Below are 17,333 nucleotides of genomic sequence, written 5' to 3'. Positions count from 1 at the left end.
ACAGACGATTCGATGCCTTCGGGACATGGTGGTAAGCCGATAACGATGGCGGACATGCTAAAACTCACTCCTGATCCTAGCCGTCTGCAAGTCTTTGAGCCGGAAAAGATTCAAAATATTGGATTCGTGTCCCAATCAAACGGCATCCAGACCATCTACTTCTCCGGGGCGGAGAAACAAAAGTTGGCGGCAAGCATCGGCCACGCCATAGAGGGTAAGTTCTCTCATTCCATTCCACGGGGCGTCAAATTCAAAAGACTCTTGATAGCATTAAGTTTCGTTGTGGATATAATTGGAAGTATATTAACGCAAAACATATTCTCATCCAATGCGAGGACATTGCGGACTATGCCCGTCTCCTCGGTGGGCCAAAGGGAACCCCGTATGGCTCGTCGATCGTCACCCAATGAGAGTGTTTAAATGGTCCCCGGAGTTCGATGCATACTGTGAGTCCCCAATTGCGGCAATTTGGTGCAATCTAATCGGTCTCCCAATTCACTTGTTCGATCATTCGGCCCTATTCGCCATCGGCAAACTACTTGGCACCCCTATTCAAGTCGATCGAGCTACGACCAACAAGACAAGGCTATCCTTCGCTCGACTATGCGTGGAGATAGATATCACAAGGCCGCCTCCCGAGGAGATCATTCTAGACATTTGTGGCCGAGAGACGGTGCAGCAAGTATGATGGGATAAGCTCCCATCTTATTGTCAAGAATGCAAACATGTAGGCCATGCGAGCAACGTGTGTTACGCCACGGGCAAAAGGGAACGGCCGGCTTAGAGAAACTACAACACCGTCCCACCAAAACAGCCACATCCCGAGGACCAAGGGACACATGACACGAAGACAAACGACCCCAACCCCAATGAATGGAGACGTCAAGGGAAGAAAAAAGGAAAGGTGGGTGATCGCACAAGCAACAACTCATTTGGAGTAGATGCCGCCGACACGAGTTGGGAGGGGCCGGATATTATGGGTGACTCGCAAGAAGGGAGGGGAGTGCGCCCCGGAACACAAAATATGGGGCTTGAGCTCGGGGATGGGGAAAGAAGAAAATCATCACACCCAACCACCGAGCCACCATCCCCAACGTACGAAGATATGGATGCGAAGGGGGAAGGCCCCACAGTGCGATGATCACCTTCCTCGCATACACTGGGTAGTGCGAGAGGGGGTGCGCGCCACTTGACGATGCCCCCCTCACCATGTCGGCCATGGATTTCTTCTTGTTTGGGTTCCTCACGTTTGGCTCGGTGTCATCTCCCAAAGGGTTGTGTGTCCGGTTGTCTTTAGATTTAGCCCGAAGGTTTGTTTCGGTATGTGGTCCTTTGGTCGAATCCTTCTCGTTCATGGCTTCATCGGGAGGCCGGGGCGTTCCCATCTCCATCTCGGTCCTCGCCGGGTCCTTCGCATGCATGCCCGAGGCCGAGGGTGTGGTCAAGTCTCGGAGGGAGTTTTGGGTTGGCTTGGTCGTTGGCCAACCCGGCTTCGTTAGGGTTGCTCCGGATCCGAATGATGCTCGGATTTTCCGGGTCCTACCCTTTTCTAGAGGTGGAAAATCTTCCAAGGATGGGCCAATCTCAGTGCAAGGCATACATGTTTCGGTACCTTTGTCTTTCCCATTTTTAACAAGGTTGACTCTTGGCATATCGACCTTGGCCGGCGAGGATCCGGCGAGGAGGGGTTGCGCCGCCGTCGTATCAAGCACCTCCGCCATGGTCCAGTCAATGATTTGGAGGATCTCCATTCTTTTTGGCTCTACTTGCTGCATTGGTGGGGGTGAGCAAGGCTCCACATGTGACTCCCGTTTTTGGTAAGGGACAAAAGCGCTTTCCAAAAGGCAATTTGTTCCCATTTCGGGTAAGTTGAGTATCTCACTCCCCAATGTACTTTTTGTCACACATGCAACGTCCAAATCCTCATGAGATACGCCTAGGGGCCCATCTTCCTCACTTCCAACGGTCTTCTCACCCATGACAGGTTCAAGGTCGGACGGTGGTGCGGCGTCGGCGGCCGGAGCTTTTCCATATACCACCATCTCCATATGGGTGGGTTCCATCCTCGTCGGTAAGGTCCTTAGGGTGAGATTCCATAGCTTGTGCTTCTTTGTTATCCATGGAGTAAGGCGGGAAAAGTGTTACCTTGCATTTAGGGCTGTCAAGGGCGGAGGATGAGCCGGAGATCTCTAGCTCGGAGGTGCCCTCTCCAAAGTCGAGCTTCTTCATGAGTTGTTTGTCCTAGGGGAGGATACGAATCTTTTCCGGCCATGGCCTTTGGTGAGGGGTGCCGGCGTGCTCTTCCTAGCCGTTATCTTATTCTTCTTGCTTGGCATTTTCATTTCTTTGGCTGAGATCTTCGGTGTTTGGTCCTCACTAGAATGGAAGACCATGAGTTGGTCCGGGATAGATCTAGCCTCCTCGGGGTCCGGAGGTGCCGGGGCGGGGTTTGGAGGTGGGTCCGGAATGGCCGGTCAAGACGCTCACCTCGTGGCTGGGCGTGGGAGCTCAAGGTTGGTTCGGCGGCCAAGGTTGTGTGTTGGGGATGATAAAGTCGAGCAAGGATAACGACTCGTCGGGATTGGGAGGATTGGTGCGGTGGCCGAAGGGTTGTGTGCGACGGGTTGTGAGGGGTTAGAGGAGGGATGTGGAGGGCGGCGTGGAGTGGGTTGCGGCGGCTGGTCGTGTAGGTGTGGGGGCGGCGGGATGAATCAAGGTGGGGGGATTGCTAGAGAGAAGGAAGAGCGTCTCTCTCTAGAAGTCGGCGGTTAAAATAACTCCTCTCATGAATTTTTCATTTGTCCAACCACTCTTGCACTTGCCTTTGAATTTCCTTAGTCTCTTCGGGATTGGCTCTATAGGCTGGTCGGTTTGGTAGAACTGCCCCGGGAACAAGGTCAATTTGGTGTTCAATACCTCTTAATGGAGGTAATCCACTTGATTCTTCCACTGGAAAAATATCTTCGAATTCCTGTAAAAGAGAGACAAAAGTACTTGGCAAAGAAGTGGTTAATTCGTTAGTGGTAAACAAAGATTGTTTGTACACTAAGATGAAAACACTCTCTTTTTCAACTATTGCACTCTTTATTTCTTTTGCTCCCACATAAATTTTTTTTTTTTCATTCGGACTCTTTTCACTTGACTCTTTTTCAATGCCCTCACCTTTTTTTCTCTCATTCTTACTTTTCTCTCGACTCTTTTTCAATGCCCTCACTTTTTTTCTCTCAACCTCACGAGCTCTCCTTGCTTGTGACAATTTCTGTTGGTCCTCTTGAACTTGTTGAGGTGTCAATGAGATGAGCATAATAGACTTGTTGTGCTTGAAGGTGTAGTGGTTGTGAAATCCATCATAAATCACCCTACGATCAAACTGCCATGGCCTCCCCCAAAGAATGTGACTTGCATGCATTGGCACAACATCACAAAGAACATCATCTTTATAATTGCCAATTGAAAACGAAATTAGAACTCGCTTAGTCACTCGAATTTCTCCACATTCATTAAGCCATTGTAGCTTGTATGGATTAGGATGTTTTTCCGTTGTTAAGCTCAACTTTTCCACCATTTCAGAACTTGCAACATTTGTGTGGAAGATGTTCTCCCTTTGTTGATCATCGTTTCTGTTTTGCATGTTTAGAGCCCTTCGAACCACCAAAAGTTCTCCATGTTCTGGTCCAATCTCCTCCAATTGCTTATCCTCCATCATCGTCATCATCTTCACGTTCACTTTCAGATTCTATCTCTCCATTTGGCTTCAAAATCATCACCCTTTTGTTTGGACATTGAGATGCAATGTGTCCAACACCTTGACAACAAAAACATTTGATATCTCTATTTCGAGTAGAAGTAGAAGTAGAAATACCTTTACCCTTCTCAAATTCTATGGACTTGGATGTCGACGTTTCATTTTGGGGTTTAGAAGCTACCCCAAAATTGGATTTGGATGAAGTTCACTCTTTTGTCCTTGAAGAATGAGAACTTGTTGAAAAATTCTTTTTGATTGTTCCCTTCTTCTTCAATTGTCCCTCCACCTTCATGGCCATATGAACCATGTCCTCCAACTCCACATAGTGTTGAAGCTCCACAATGTTTGCAATCTCCCTATTCAGCCCACATAAGAATCGAGTCATGGTTGCTTCTCTATCTTCTTCAACATTTGCCCTAATCATAGCAATCTCCATCTCTTTGTAGTACTCATCAACAGATTTAGTACCTTGTTTCATAGATTGTAATTTTTGATACAATTCACGAAAATAATGAGAAGGTACAAATCTCTTACGCATAATGCCTTTCATTTCTTCCCAAGTCCAAATTGGTCTTCCTCCATATCGCCTTGTACTAGTTGTTAATTGATCCCACCAATCTATAGCATAGTCAGTGAATTCAATAGCAGCAAGCCTAACCTTTTTCTCCTCGGAATAGTTGTGACATTCAAAGATGAGATCCACCTTTCTCTCCCACTCCAAATAAGCTTCGGGGTCACTCCTTCCTTGGAATGTTGGGATCTTCAGTTTGATGCTTCTCAAAATCACCATCAACTTCATTTGTACGCCCTCTTCTACCGTTTCCATGCCTCTCATTTCGATGCCTATGTGAAGCATTATCCTCTCATCCACTCTCTTCTTCCTCGTTATTGTTTGCATTTGCTTGAAGTTCCAGCCTCTCCAAGCGCTCTGAAACACTTTCCAGAACACGTCCAAGCCTTCTAAAATGTTTTTTTTTAATCAAACACCTTCACGGTGGAGGGTTCGTGGGTTCCTCATCCCTATATATCAATAAAAAGCCATTACTTGATTACAAGAGGACCAATCTTTCTAAAGCTAGAGTGACAAAAACAATTTACACCACACCCTATTACAAAAACACCACAAGAGTAAATAGGGGTCAATCCGGGGATGGACCGACACCCACATACTCTACGGCGTCCGGTACAAAGCAAGATCGGTGACCACTTTCCGTGCCTCGTGCTACTCTCGTTCATCATCTCTCACCCGAAGATTGGGGACTCCCATTTCGTCCATCCGGATGATGGCTCTAATACTTCTTGGAACATTTTGTGGGGACATTTGTTGGAAATTATCTTGTTCCACTCCCATTTTGGCGAGCAAATCAGCCGCTTTGTTGCACTCCCTATGAATGAAGGTGGCCCGGAAAATATGTCCACGTTTGAAGCCATGCAAAAGGGCCATGACGCGGCGAACTTGTGACGGGCCCCAAGTCGTGCCATTGAGCAACTTAATAGCTTGTTCCGCATCTGATTCAATCCATATGGGTAGGTTGAACGCCTTCGCTACCTCCAACCCATAGTGTATGGCCATGAGCTCGGCCTCAAGAGCCGATTGAACGACGAGGGGGGTTGCAAATGCTGCAAGTAATTTCCCATTGTGGTCCCGAACAAGACCCCCTCCGCCACCCTTGTTTGTTGCCTCAAAGAACGCCCCATTCGTGATAAGCTTGATCCATGTGCGTTCCGGGGGGTGCCACTTAACCGGCATAACTAACGGTCTCGGCCCCCTTGTCTCGGGGTGATTCGGAGGGCTCATTCCGAGTTTCACTCCCTTCCAATGCTTCGGCTTGATGTGACCATTGGTCATGTTGTTGTGGATGAACATGTGAACCTGCCAAACAACGTTGTACGGTTTGAACTGAATTTGCTCATGTCGACTCCTATTCCTCTCCGCCCAAAGGAACCACAGAATGAGGTAAGGAATGACTCGACTAAGGTGTCTCCTATCATGCTGTTGGGTCCTAGCCGACCACACTTGCAACCTGTCCGGGATGGTGTCATTCACCCTAAGAGATGGGGCCGAGCCTTCGAACGAACCGTCGAACTCCCTCCAGACACATGCTGCTCCCCACCCTCGGATGAAGAGATGTTGAAGGGACTCGGTGTTAGGCCTCCGTGGGCAGCATTGGCACTTCGACGCAAGCCAGCATTGGCACTTCGACGCAAGCTCAATCTTCCTCCATTGGAGCTTGGAGTCAACCGGTATCCTGTTTGACAATAATCGCCAATTGAAGATTGCAATAGATTTTGTAAGGCCAGCCCTCCAAATGTCGTCGAGGCCTTGGATTCTCGGCCTTTGCGTACGAATAGTCTCCCAGGTCGTAGTGAGCGAGAACTCCCCGAGCCGAGAAAGCTTCCATCGAGGGACGTCCGGTTCTCCCGCGACGATTAGGGTATGGAGGATTTGTGTGATAACCTCTTGTGGCATTCCAGCCTGGTTGTGAAGTTGACATAACTTAGCCTCATCCCAAATTCCACCCCCAATGTAGTCCGAGACCTTGGCCGATGAGGCGCCCCTATCGTCAAGGCAGATCTCGCGAAGGGGAGATTCACCAAGCCAAATGTCATCCCAAAAGTAGGCATCGCCCTGACCGATCACCCATCTAATGTGCGGATTTGCTTGATTTCTCACTTTCATTAGCCGCTTCCATGTCGGGCTACTTCTCCCCGAAGGGGAGGTCGCAAAGGGGGAAGTTTTTATGACAATACTTGGCCTTCATGTATCTAGCCCAAAGTGAATTTTGCTCCCGGAACCTCCACCAAAGTTTGATACTGAAGGCCCGGAGGACTTCTTTGGTTTTACGAATGCCGAGACCCCCTTCAGGGGTGGGGAGGCAGATCTGATCCCACCCAATCCAATGTGTCTTTTTTCTCTCTGTTGACGATCCCCAGAAGAATCGGGCCATCTGCTAATCCAATTGCTTAAGGGCCCCGGATGTTGGTTCAATGGCCTGGAAAATGTGCAGCGGCACCGCTTCAAGTGTGCTTTGGAGAAGTGTAAGCCTACCTCCAAAGGAGAGGTGTCCATGAGCCCACCCCGAGATTCGTGCAGCAATCTTTTCCCGAAGGATTATAAACATATCTGTACGTTTGACACCACGATAAATAGGAACTCCAAGGTACAAAAATGGGAAAGTACCTCTTGCGAAGCCTCCTTCATTTTGTATAATGTTGGCGCACCCTTCATGTTGTTCGGCAATGTAGAAGTTGCTTTTTGCCAAGTTAATCTGCTGCCCGGAAACCCCAGCATATGTCTCCAAGCAAGTCCGCAGCCGCCTAAGAGGTCCCTCCGCTGCTTGTGTGAATATCACAATGTCATCGGCGTAGGCGAGGTGGCTTATTTCCATGCAGTGGCGAGTAGCTCTAAAAGTCATCTCTTTCTTTCCCAAAATGAGCTTGTCTAATTTTCTCGAGAGGTACTCAGCTGCAATTACGAAAAGTGTCGGAGATATTGGATCTCCCTGTCTGAGGCCGCGGGTGGACTTAAAGAACCCGGAGGGGGCGCCATTGACCAGCACCGCGAACCAACACGAGCCCACACATCTCTCAATCAAAGAGACCCACGGGGCCGGGAAACCCATCCGGTGTAGCACTTTCAAAAGGAAGGGCCATTGTACTCGGTCGTAGGCCTTAGCCATATCGATTTTTACCGTGACATTAGGGGCCGGCGCACATCTCGAGAGCTCATGGAACATCTCCTGTGCCAAAAGGACATTATCATTGAGGAGCCGTCCCTTCACAAATCCACTCTGGTTTGGTGAGATAACCATAGGGATGAGCGAAGTCATTCTCTTCGACATTATCTTTGTGATAATCTTATTGATGACGTTGCACAGGCTAATGGGGCGGTAGTCGCTCCACGACTCCGGCACAAGCTTTTTTGGGATGAGGACAATGTTTGTGGCCGTGACGCTACGTCGGAGGTAGGCACCCCCGAAGAATTGGCCAATAGCCGCCACCACGTCCGGCCCAACCGTCGCCCAACAGGCCTGGTAAAACAAGGCCATGAAACCATCCGGCCCTGGGGCACTATCCCCGGAGATGTCAAAAACAGCCTTTTTAACTTCCTCTGCGGATGGGGGGTCGGGAAGAGCAGCCACTTCATCCAAGGGTGGGAGTTGATGGATCAAATCAAGGTCTGGCACGGACAAAGTGAGGGGCCCCGGGGCCAGGAGATCTTGGAAGAACTCCACCGCCGAACTTCTAATCTCCATTTCGTCCGAGATCTCCCGACCGCCCACATTGATCTTGTGGATGCACATGCGGATCCTTTTTTGTTTGACCCAACTTTGGTAGAATTTAGTATTCTTGTCGCCCTCCCCTAGCCATCTTAGGGTAGCCTTTTGTCGCCAGAAGTCCTCCTCCATTTTAAGGAGTTGAATGTACTCGGCAATGCATCTATTGATTTCTGTCCTGTTCTCCGGGGTTGACCTTTCTTTGAAATCGCTTTGGGCCAGTGCGATTTTCACCTCCATATCCCTGAGGTTGTTATAGATGTTCCCAAAGGTCTCCTTGTTCCACACCTTTAGGATTCTCTTTAGTCGAGCAAGTTTGATTTGGAAATTGAGGAGGCCTTCGGACTCCGTCGGTTGGCTCCAATCTCCCCGAACAAGGTCCTCAAATCCCTCGTGCCTAACCCACATGTTTTGGAACCTGAATGGCCTACCCCCGCTGTTGTTGCTTGTCACTTTGCATCTTACCAATACAGGCCCGTGGTCCGAGGCAATCCGGGGCAGGTTCGTCACCCGAGTAGATTCCAAAGTTTGTGCCCATCGTTCATTCACAAGGATTCTATCCAATCTTTTAAAAAGGCCATTCTTGGCCCACGTGAACTCCGACCCATCATATCCCGGGTCTAGTATCCTGCAGTCCTCAATGGCCTCCTCAAAGTCCACCATTTCAGCTTGGCGGTTTGTGTCACTCCCTACTCTGTCTCGCGGATGGAGAATGGTATTGAAGTCCCCTCCAATCATCCAGGGTGTACCCTCCAAAAGTATAGAGCACTCCCTCAATTCATCCCATAAATGAAGTCGTTCGGTCCTCGTGCATTTTGCGTAAATCGCTGAGACACACAAGTAGCTAGCAAGGCGAGGAGATCCAAAGCGGCCGGATAGGGCCTGATCCGTATCTCTCTCGGCCGCGAAGCTGGCCCCTTCCTCAACAAACACCCAGATCTTCCCATTTCTATTCGAGCCTTGGAAAGCCAGCCCCAAAGCCTTTGAGAACTTCTCCGGGTTAGGGCTTGTGAGCGGCTCCTTTATTGCAAGAAAGTGAATATTATGAGTCTTAATTAATCTTTTAAGAACATTTTGGGTAGGCTCGTTAGCAACTCCCCTAACGTTCCAAAACATAAAGTTGACAGACATGATTAATGGGGAAGTATCTTACTCGGTGACCATGAGAGGTCCCCCTGAAATTCCACCATTCGTAGTCGGTCCTCTCCTAGGCATTCCTCCTCATGCATGAGCATGGGATCTTCCCCATCGGCAAAAGGGATGGTTCGGGGAATCCCCTCTTTATCTCCCTCCCCCTCCAGTTCATCATCATCTTCTAAGAAGTCTTCATTCTCCATGAGAGAATAGTATTGATTGGAGCTTAGGACGTTTCGGGCTGCTTGAGACCCTCGGCCCCTTGCCGCTCCCCGTGCGCCCCCTCTCCAACAAGTGAACGCTCCTCGTCGTGAGGGTGTGTACCCGTTCGTGGCTCCATGGAATTCACCACCACGATGGGTAGAGCTAGCAAGCACTCCGACGGTTTTAACGAAGGTTTCTCGGCCATAGGAACTCTCACCACCTTCATGGACGCGTACAACCGGAGCCAGGTCAAAGTTTCCATGCACTTCGCCCATGATGTCCGGAACCGACCACTCCCTCGGCTCGGAGCCATTAGCCGAGGATCCGGCCGTTGGCTGCCCCTTCGACCCTTTGTTTTTCTTTTGATGTTTCCACTCGTTAGTGCTAGCCATTTCCTTTGGTTGTTCCGTTTTGTCCCTTCCCCCTTGACTCTCATGGTGTGGCTGTCTCGGTGTTACATTATTGTAGTTCCTCTTCAGGGGACGCTCACCATTGCCCGCTGCGTAACACACCTCACTTTTGTGTCCTACATGCCTACATTCCATGCAATATGCCGGGATCTTGTCCCATTTCACTTTTAGCACCGTCTCACGTCCACAAATATCTAGGATGAACTCCTCGGGAGGTGGCTTCGTGATGTCAATCTCAATGAAAATGCGAGCAAACGAAAGTCTCGACTTGTTGGCCGTAGCACGATCCACTTGTATCGGGGTTCCAAGCAATTTACCGATTGCAAAGAGGGCGGCGTGATCAAAAAGGTGGATTGGGAGGCCAATGATGTTGCACCAAACTGCCGCGATCGGGGACTCACAATACGCATCAAAATCCGGGGACCACTTGAAAACCCTCATGGGATGCCGATCAATAAACCACACCGGCGTCCCTTTCGGACCACTAAGAAATCGGGCATAATCCGCCATATCCTCGAATTGAACAAATATATGCTTAGCATTAATATATTTCCATGTAAAATGTTGTTGCATGGCTTGCAACGTAGGATCAATTTGATTTTCATCAGTAGAATCCATCGTCACAGTTCACTCGTGTATCACACAAAAATAAACCTCACAAAACAATCGTGTATATCACTCGTTGGCTTTTACCTCCCCTCAAATAATCTCACCACTCAAGCCTTTTGCAAAGATAACACAAGTAAAAATCAAATCAAGAACAAACAAGAACTAATAACGACCAACCAAACTTCAGCCCTTGAATGAAAGATGAAAGGAAATGGTCAAGAAAATATGAGGTGAAATATGTATTTCGTATTTTTTTCTTTTTTTCGGTTTTTTTTTCGGTTTTTTTTCAGTTTTTTTTTCAAGGATATGAAAGATAAATAATGTAAGATAAAGCTAAGGATAGATCAATACCAGTTGGCTCGTGATACCAAATGATATAGATTGGGATACGACGGACCCGTTGGATATATTGATCCAAAAACCCCACGTATAAGGTTTGGCAGCGGACTCCCTTGGTTGATAATCTGGTTTGATCCACTTCCAGAGCTTTGAAAACCTCAACCCATTGGCTATATGATCAGCCAAGAACCTCGGTATGATTGAACGCCACAAGAACTTGCTCAAAGTATCTTGATAAGTTCCAAACAAGTGAAAAACTCTACAAAGAGAATTTCAACTCACAAGACAAAGTCTATTTTCGTATTTTGATCAATGGTCTCTCCAAATGACATGCTTACAAGCCTATTTATAGGCTAGAATGGACTCTTGAAAGTCTCACATCATTAGTACAACTTAAGACACTTAAAAAGACTCATAATAAAAGAAAAGTAACTCCTAAACCTTTGGTGTAACTCTAGGATATCTAAAGTCACTTATTTAACATAAAATGTAACTAAAATAGACCCTTCATTTTAGCTGCTCCAACTTGGACGAAAATGCATCATGTATCATCAATTTGGGCCTCCAAAATGTGATATGTAGTGACTCCAAACTTCAAGCCTTGGGCTGCCTACAAACTTGAATAATATTCACCACTTGGCCCAATGTAGAATGGTCTTGTAATTGGGCTTTTATTTCAACAACTAAAAGCAACATGGACTCCTTTATCTTCTTAGCTCTAGCTCTTGTAATTGGCCCACTTGGAATGATCAATGGATCCATCTTCTTATCCTTGTAGATCAGCTTGGGTGTGTCTCCATCAGAGGTGGCCTTCTCATGTCGCCAAACGAACAAGTCTCGGACGTCGTGATGGTTCCCTATAATCCCCCCATCGAGGATTTCCCACCTCTCGAGCGTGGGAGAACCCGGAAGATTCGGGACACCTTCGAAGCCGGCCAGCCAAGTATCGGGGCGGCTCGGACATGGCCTCGGGCAAATGCCGAAGACCTTGGGGCCATTAAGACCGACACGTTGGTGCGGACGACGAAAGGAGTCAATACCCCGAGCGCCGAGGGTGACATGCGCCGAGGCCAACAAGGAAGAGCCGAGAGCGAGACTTCGCCCAAAGAAGGAAGTGCATGGAGCATCCATCAAGCCGGCATTGACCCCGCCGTGCGACAACCCGTCTAGCCAATCTCTATGGCAGACATGGTCCGAGAAACGCCACGAACCGATGGCCCACAAGCTTTTGACCCGGAGACCATCCAAAATATCAGTTTTGCAACAACCTCCAATGGTGTCCCGGCTATCTTCTTCTCGGGCGCGGATATTCAAAAATTGGCTACAAGCCTTGGACACGCCATCGTCGGTAAGTTCTCTCATTCTATCCCGGCCTCACATCAAATTCAAAAGGCGATCGAAAATATTAAATTGTGCTGAGGTTTTACTTGGAAGTATCTTAATGCTAAACATATTCTTATTCAATGTGAGGACATCGCCGACTATGCAAAGATTCTTGGTAGCCCGAAAGGAACGCCTATTTGGTTTGTTGATCGTCATCCCGTGAGAGTCTTCAAGTGGTCTCCGGACTTTGACGCCTACTGTGAATCTCCGATTGCGGCAATATGGTGCAACTTAATTGGGCTTCCTATACACCTTTTTGATCAACGACGCTCTACGCCATTGGTAAACTATTGGGCACTCCGATCCAAATCGGCCGGGCCACGGCAAACAAATCTAGGCTGTCCTTTGCCCGCATCTGCGTCGAGATAGACATATCGAAGCCACCCATCGAGGAGATCATCTTAGACATTGGTGGCCGTGAGACGGTGCAACAAGTTAAATGGGACAAGATCCCATTCTATTGCCGGGAGTGCAAACACGTTGGAGACAAAAGTGACGTGTGTTACGCGGTAGGCAAGACGGAAAGGCCGATCAAGAAAAACTACAACACCATTCCTCCCAAGCAACCGCAATTCGAGAACGGAAAACAAGGGGGCCCAAGATATCTCATAACCCTTGTTGAATGGAAGGGAATGGAGAGCTCAAAGAAGAGGAAAAAATTCGGGGGAGCAACACAACAAAAGCTCGAGGGTAAGCGAGGCCGTGGAAGCCGAATGGATGGGGCCGGACATTCTAGGCAACCTCCACGAACCTTTCGACCCGGAAGATGGTGATCAACTTGAGAAAGGAGGAAAACAAGGTAGGACACCCTCCAAGCAACGAACGGGATTCCTCCCTTTCCACTATCCCCGGAGGGATGTTTCTCCTAGTGCGGCTGGCAAGGGTACGCATGGGCGTAGTGGGTCGGCTGGCCCGGTAATTCAAGGGTCGGGGGGCTCGGCCCGACCGTCCTCGATGGAGAATCGTGAGGCTCGTGGGAGGGGAAGTCACATGAGCACGAATCAATATTATTCACACATGAATAATGAAGCCTATGATGGAGATGAGTTCGATGATATCGAGAGCATTGAGGTCGAGCGGCAGCCGAACACCGACGCCGAAGGCTCCACCATGCTGATCACGGAGGGCGAGTCAAGCCACGCCCCGCAAGACCGTCAATGCACCAAAATTCAAGGGGGGCCTTCACACCCGCCGGGTACGAACCTCCATTGTTAATTATGTCATTTAATCTCATGTTTTGGAACGTTAGGGGGAATGCGCCCACCCAAAACGTTTTAAAAAGATTAATTAAGACTCATAATGTCAATTTTCTTGCAATAATGGAGCTGCTCACGGCGCCAAACCCGGAGAAGTTCTCCAAGACCTTAGGGCTGGTTTTCCAAGGCTCAAATCTAAATGGGAAGATATGGGTATTTGTTGAAGAGGGCGATACGGAGCAGGTCCTTCACGGTCATGTTGAGTTCCCTCGCCTCGCGGGTCACATATGTATTTCGGCAGTCTATGCAAAGTGCACAACGGGTGAGAGGGTACTTTTGTGGGACAAAATGAGGGAAATTTCAATGGCTACCAAAGATACACTTTGGATGATTGGGGGAGACTTCAACACCATTCTCTCGACGTGTGATAGGGTGGGAAGTAACACTAACCGACAAGCCGATATGGTGTATTTTGCAGAAGCTATTGAAGACTGCAGAGTTCTGGACCCGGGCTTTGATGGCTCGGACTTCACATGGGCCAAGAACGGCCTTTTTGAGAGGCTAGATAGAATTCTTGTGAATGAACCATGGGCACAGTTCTTTGAAGCGACTAGGGTGACTAATTTTCCACGGGTGTCTTCGGATCACGACCCAGTTCTGGCCCGGTGTAGAACCCCACGCACCCACTCCGGGGGTAGCCCGTTCCGCTTCCAAAACATGTGGATTAGGCATGATAGTTTTGCGGACCTAGTTCGGGGAGACTGGAGCCAACCGACGTGGGCCGAGGGATTACTCAATCTACAGATCAAACTTGCACGAATAAAGAAAACCCTTGAGGAGTGGAATAAGGTAGTTTTCGGGAACATCCACGACAACCTTAAGGACTTGGAGGAAAAAATCGTGGCTGCCCAAGCGGACTTTGAGGAGAGGCCTTCCCCAGAGAATAGGTCCGAAGTCAACAGATGGAGGAGGATTTTTGGCGACAAAAGGCGACACTAAGATGGCTAGTGGAAGGCGACAAGAATACCAAATTCTACTAGAGTTGGGTCAAACAAAAGAGATTACGGATGCGCATTCACAAGATCAATGTAGGGGGGAGAGAAATTTCGGATGACTTGGAAATTAGGAACTCGGCGGTGGAGTTCTTCCAAAACCTCCTAGCCCCGGGCCCACTCACGCTCTTGGAGCCGGACATGAGCTTGATACAACACCTCCCACCATCCCCCAAGGCGGACGCTCTCCCGGACCCTATAAACGCGGAGGAAGTGAAAAGAGCCGTATTTGACATCTCCGGAGATAGCGCCCCAGGTCCGGATGGCTTCACAGCCACCTTTTATCAACCATGCTGGGATACGATTGGCGTGGATGTAGTTGTCGCAATCCAGCAATTTTTTTTGGGGGAGCCTTCCTCCCTCGAAGCATCACGGCCACGAGCATCGTACTCATCCCGAAGAAGCTCGCTCCGGACTCGTGGAGCGACTATCGCCCCATCAGCCTGTGCAATGTCTCTAACAAGATCATTACCAAAATCCTCACGAGACGGCTAACTCCCCTTTTCCCTCAGGTTATCTCTCCAAATCAGAGCGGGTTTGTGAAAGGGAGGCTGCTAAACGATAGCGTACTCTTGGAGCAAGAGATGTTCCACGAACTACCGAGAAGTGCTCCGGCCCCCAATGATGCGGTCAAGATTGACATGGCTAAAGCCTACGACAGAGTTCAGTGGCCCCTTCTAATCAAGGTTTTGGACCGAATGGGCTTCCCGACCCGGTGGACATCCATGATTGAAAGGTGCGTGGGCTCATGCTGGTTCTCGGTCCTAATCAATGGGATCCCATCTGGGTTTTTCAAGTCATCCCGTGGCCTTAGACAAGGCGACCCAATTTCTCCCGCCTTGTTTGTGATTGCCACGGATTATCTATCAAGGGCTTTGGACAGACTCATTTTGGGGAAGAAAGAGATGACTTTTAAGGCCACACGAGGATGCATGGAGATAAGCCACCTTGCCTATGCCGATGATATCGTGATTTTCACACAAGCGGCGGAGGCACCTCTAAGATTGCTCAGAGCTTGTCTAGATGAGTACGCGGGAATCTCCGGACAGCAGATCAATCTAGCAAAGAGCAATTTCTACATCACCGAGAAACATGATAGGTGCGCCGACCTAATACAGTCCGTAGGTGGATTCTCTCGAGGTACCTTCCCTTTCCTTTACCTTGGGGTTCCTATTTATCGAGGTGTTAAGCGTACAGATATGTTCATGTTCTTGCGGGAAAAGATTGCCGCTAGAGTCACGGGCTGGACACACCGGCATCTCTCTTTTGGAGGAAGGCTTACCCTCATTAAGAGTATGCTCGAAGCGGTGCCACTCCATATTTTCCAAGCCATCGAGCCAACCTCCGGGGCTCTTAAGCAATTGGATCGGGTCGACAAGTGAGAGGAAAAGAACACACTGGATAGGCTGGGCTCAGATTTGCCTTCCGACTTCCGAAGGGGGGCTCGGTGTTCGGAAATCCAAAGAAGTACTCCGAGCCTTCAACGTCAAGTTATGGTGGCGATTCCGAGAGCAAAGCTCGCTTTGGGCAAAATATATGAAGATGAAGTATTGCAAAAAGACCTCCCCCCTCGCGGCCAACCCCTCCGGGTACAACAACCCAATTTGGAAAAGACACATGCGCGCGAGACATCAGACGATCCCTCATATTAGGTGGGTGGTGGGCAAAGGAGAAATCTACTTTTGGGATGACATTTGGGTGGGCAACTCTGCCCTAAGGACCCTAAGTTTGGATGATAGGGGCGCCCACACTTCCTTGGTCGAGGATTTTCTCATGGAGGGGGCTTGGAATGAAGCTAAGCTCCAACAACTCCACGACCAGGTAGGACTCCCACAGCAGGTAATATCTCAGATCCTTGATACTCCGGTCATTGCAGGGGAGCCGGATACTCCGAGGTGGGCCCTTTCTAGACTCGGTGAATTTTTGTTAGCAACAACATGGGACACCATTCGTACACATGGACCGAGGATACAGGGGCTCGAGGACATCTGGAGGGCCGGCCTAACCAACTCAATTGCAATCTTTAACTGGCGCCTTTTGTCGAATCGTATTCCGGTCGATACCAAGCTCCAATGGAGGATGATTGATTTGGCCTCAAAATGTCAATGCTGCCCTAGGGACCCGAACATCGAATCCCTTCAGCACCTCTTCATCCAAGGCCGGGGAGCAACAAGCCTGTGGCGAGAGTTCAACGGGTGGTTCGAGGGATCGGCACCTCCCCTTCGGATAAACGACACAATACCGGATAGACTAGAGGTCTGGTCGCAACGGTTGCAACAAGAAGATAGAAAACACCTCTGCCGAGTCATGCCGTACCTCATTTTGTGGTTCATTTGGACGGAGCGAAATAGAAGCCGGCATGAGCATGTCCAATTCAAACCGTACAACGTGGTGTGGAAAGTCCAAATGCACATCCACAACAACATAGCCAATGGGACCATTAAGTTGAAGCATTGGAAAGGGGTGCGTTTGGGAATGAGTATACCGAGACTGCCCGCATCAAGGGGGCTGAGACTCCTAGTGATGCCGGTTAAGTGGCACCCCCCCAAGAGGCCGTGGGTTAAAGTCAACACGGATGGGGTACACGGAAGCATTGGATAAAGCGGGAGGGGGAGGTGTGGTACGTGACTGGACCGGGAAGTTGCTCGTGGCCTTTACAACCCCCCTCGACGCACACTCAGCATTGGAGGCTGAACTGATAGCCGCTCACCACGGACTCGAGCTTGCGAGGGATTGTGAGCTGCCGATATGGATCGAGACAGACGCCGAGCAAGTCACCAAATTCATCAATGGTAAGATGTGGGGGCCGGCACATGTCCGCCGGGTCATGGCGCGGCTCACCCTCTTCAAGCGCCAGCACGCCATCCTTGTATTCCTCCAACTATAACATGTAACATCTTTCGTCTTGCAATATAGGGATGAGGGACCCACCCTCCACCGTGAAGGTGTTTGATAACAAAAAAAAAAGTACGTTTCGTTCATTG

At 49.2% G+C, this 17,333-nt stretch overlaps 1 protein-coding gene across 1 annotated transcript; it reads left to right on the top strand.

Annotated features, from left to right (window-relative positions):
- Nucleotides 1-15,891: 15,891 nt before the first annotated feature.
- LOC121774370 lies at nt 15,892-16,950 on the top strand. Its single transcript, XM_042171260.1, has one exon. The coding sequence runs from the start codon at nt 15,892-15,894 to the stop codon at nt 16,948-16,950; it is 1,059 nt and encodes a 352-aa protein (XP_042027194.1).
- The last annotated feature ends 383 nt before the right edge of the window (nt 16,951-17,333 follow it).

Source organism: Salvia splendens, chromosome 17, assembly GCF_004379255.2.
Source record: "Salvia splendens isolate huo1 chromosome 17, SspV2, whole genome shotgun sequence".
Taxonomy (NCBI): Eukaryota; Viridiplantae; Streptophyta; class Magnoliopsida; order Lamiales; family Lamiaceae; genus Salvia; species Salvia splendens.
The sequence above is the reverse complement of the archived record's forward strand: the minus strand, read 5'-3'. Positions and strand labels throughout refer to the sequence as shown.

What these genes read in the sequence shown, in the direction of transcription:
- LOC121774370 (XM_042171260.1), top strand. Translation starts at nt 15,892, where the DNA reads ATGAAGTATTGCAAAAAGACCTCCCCCCTCGCGGCCAACCCCTCCGGG.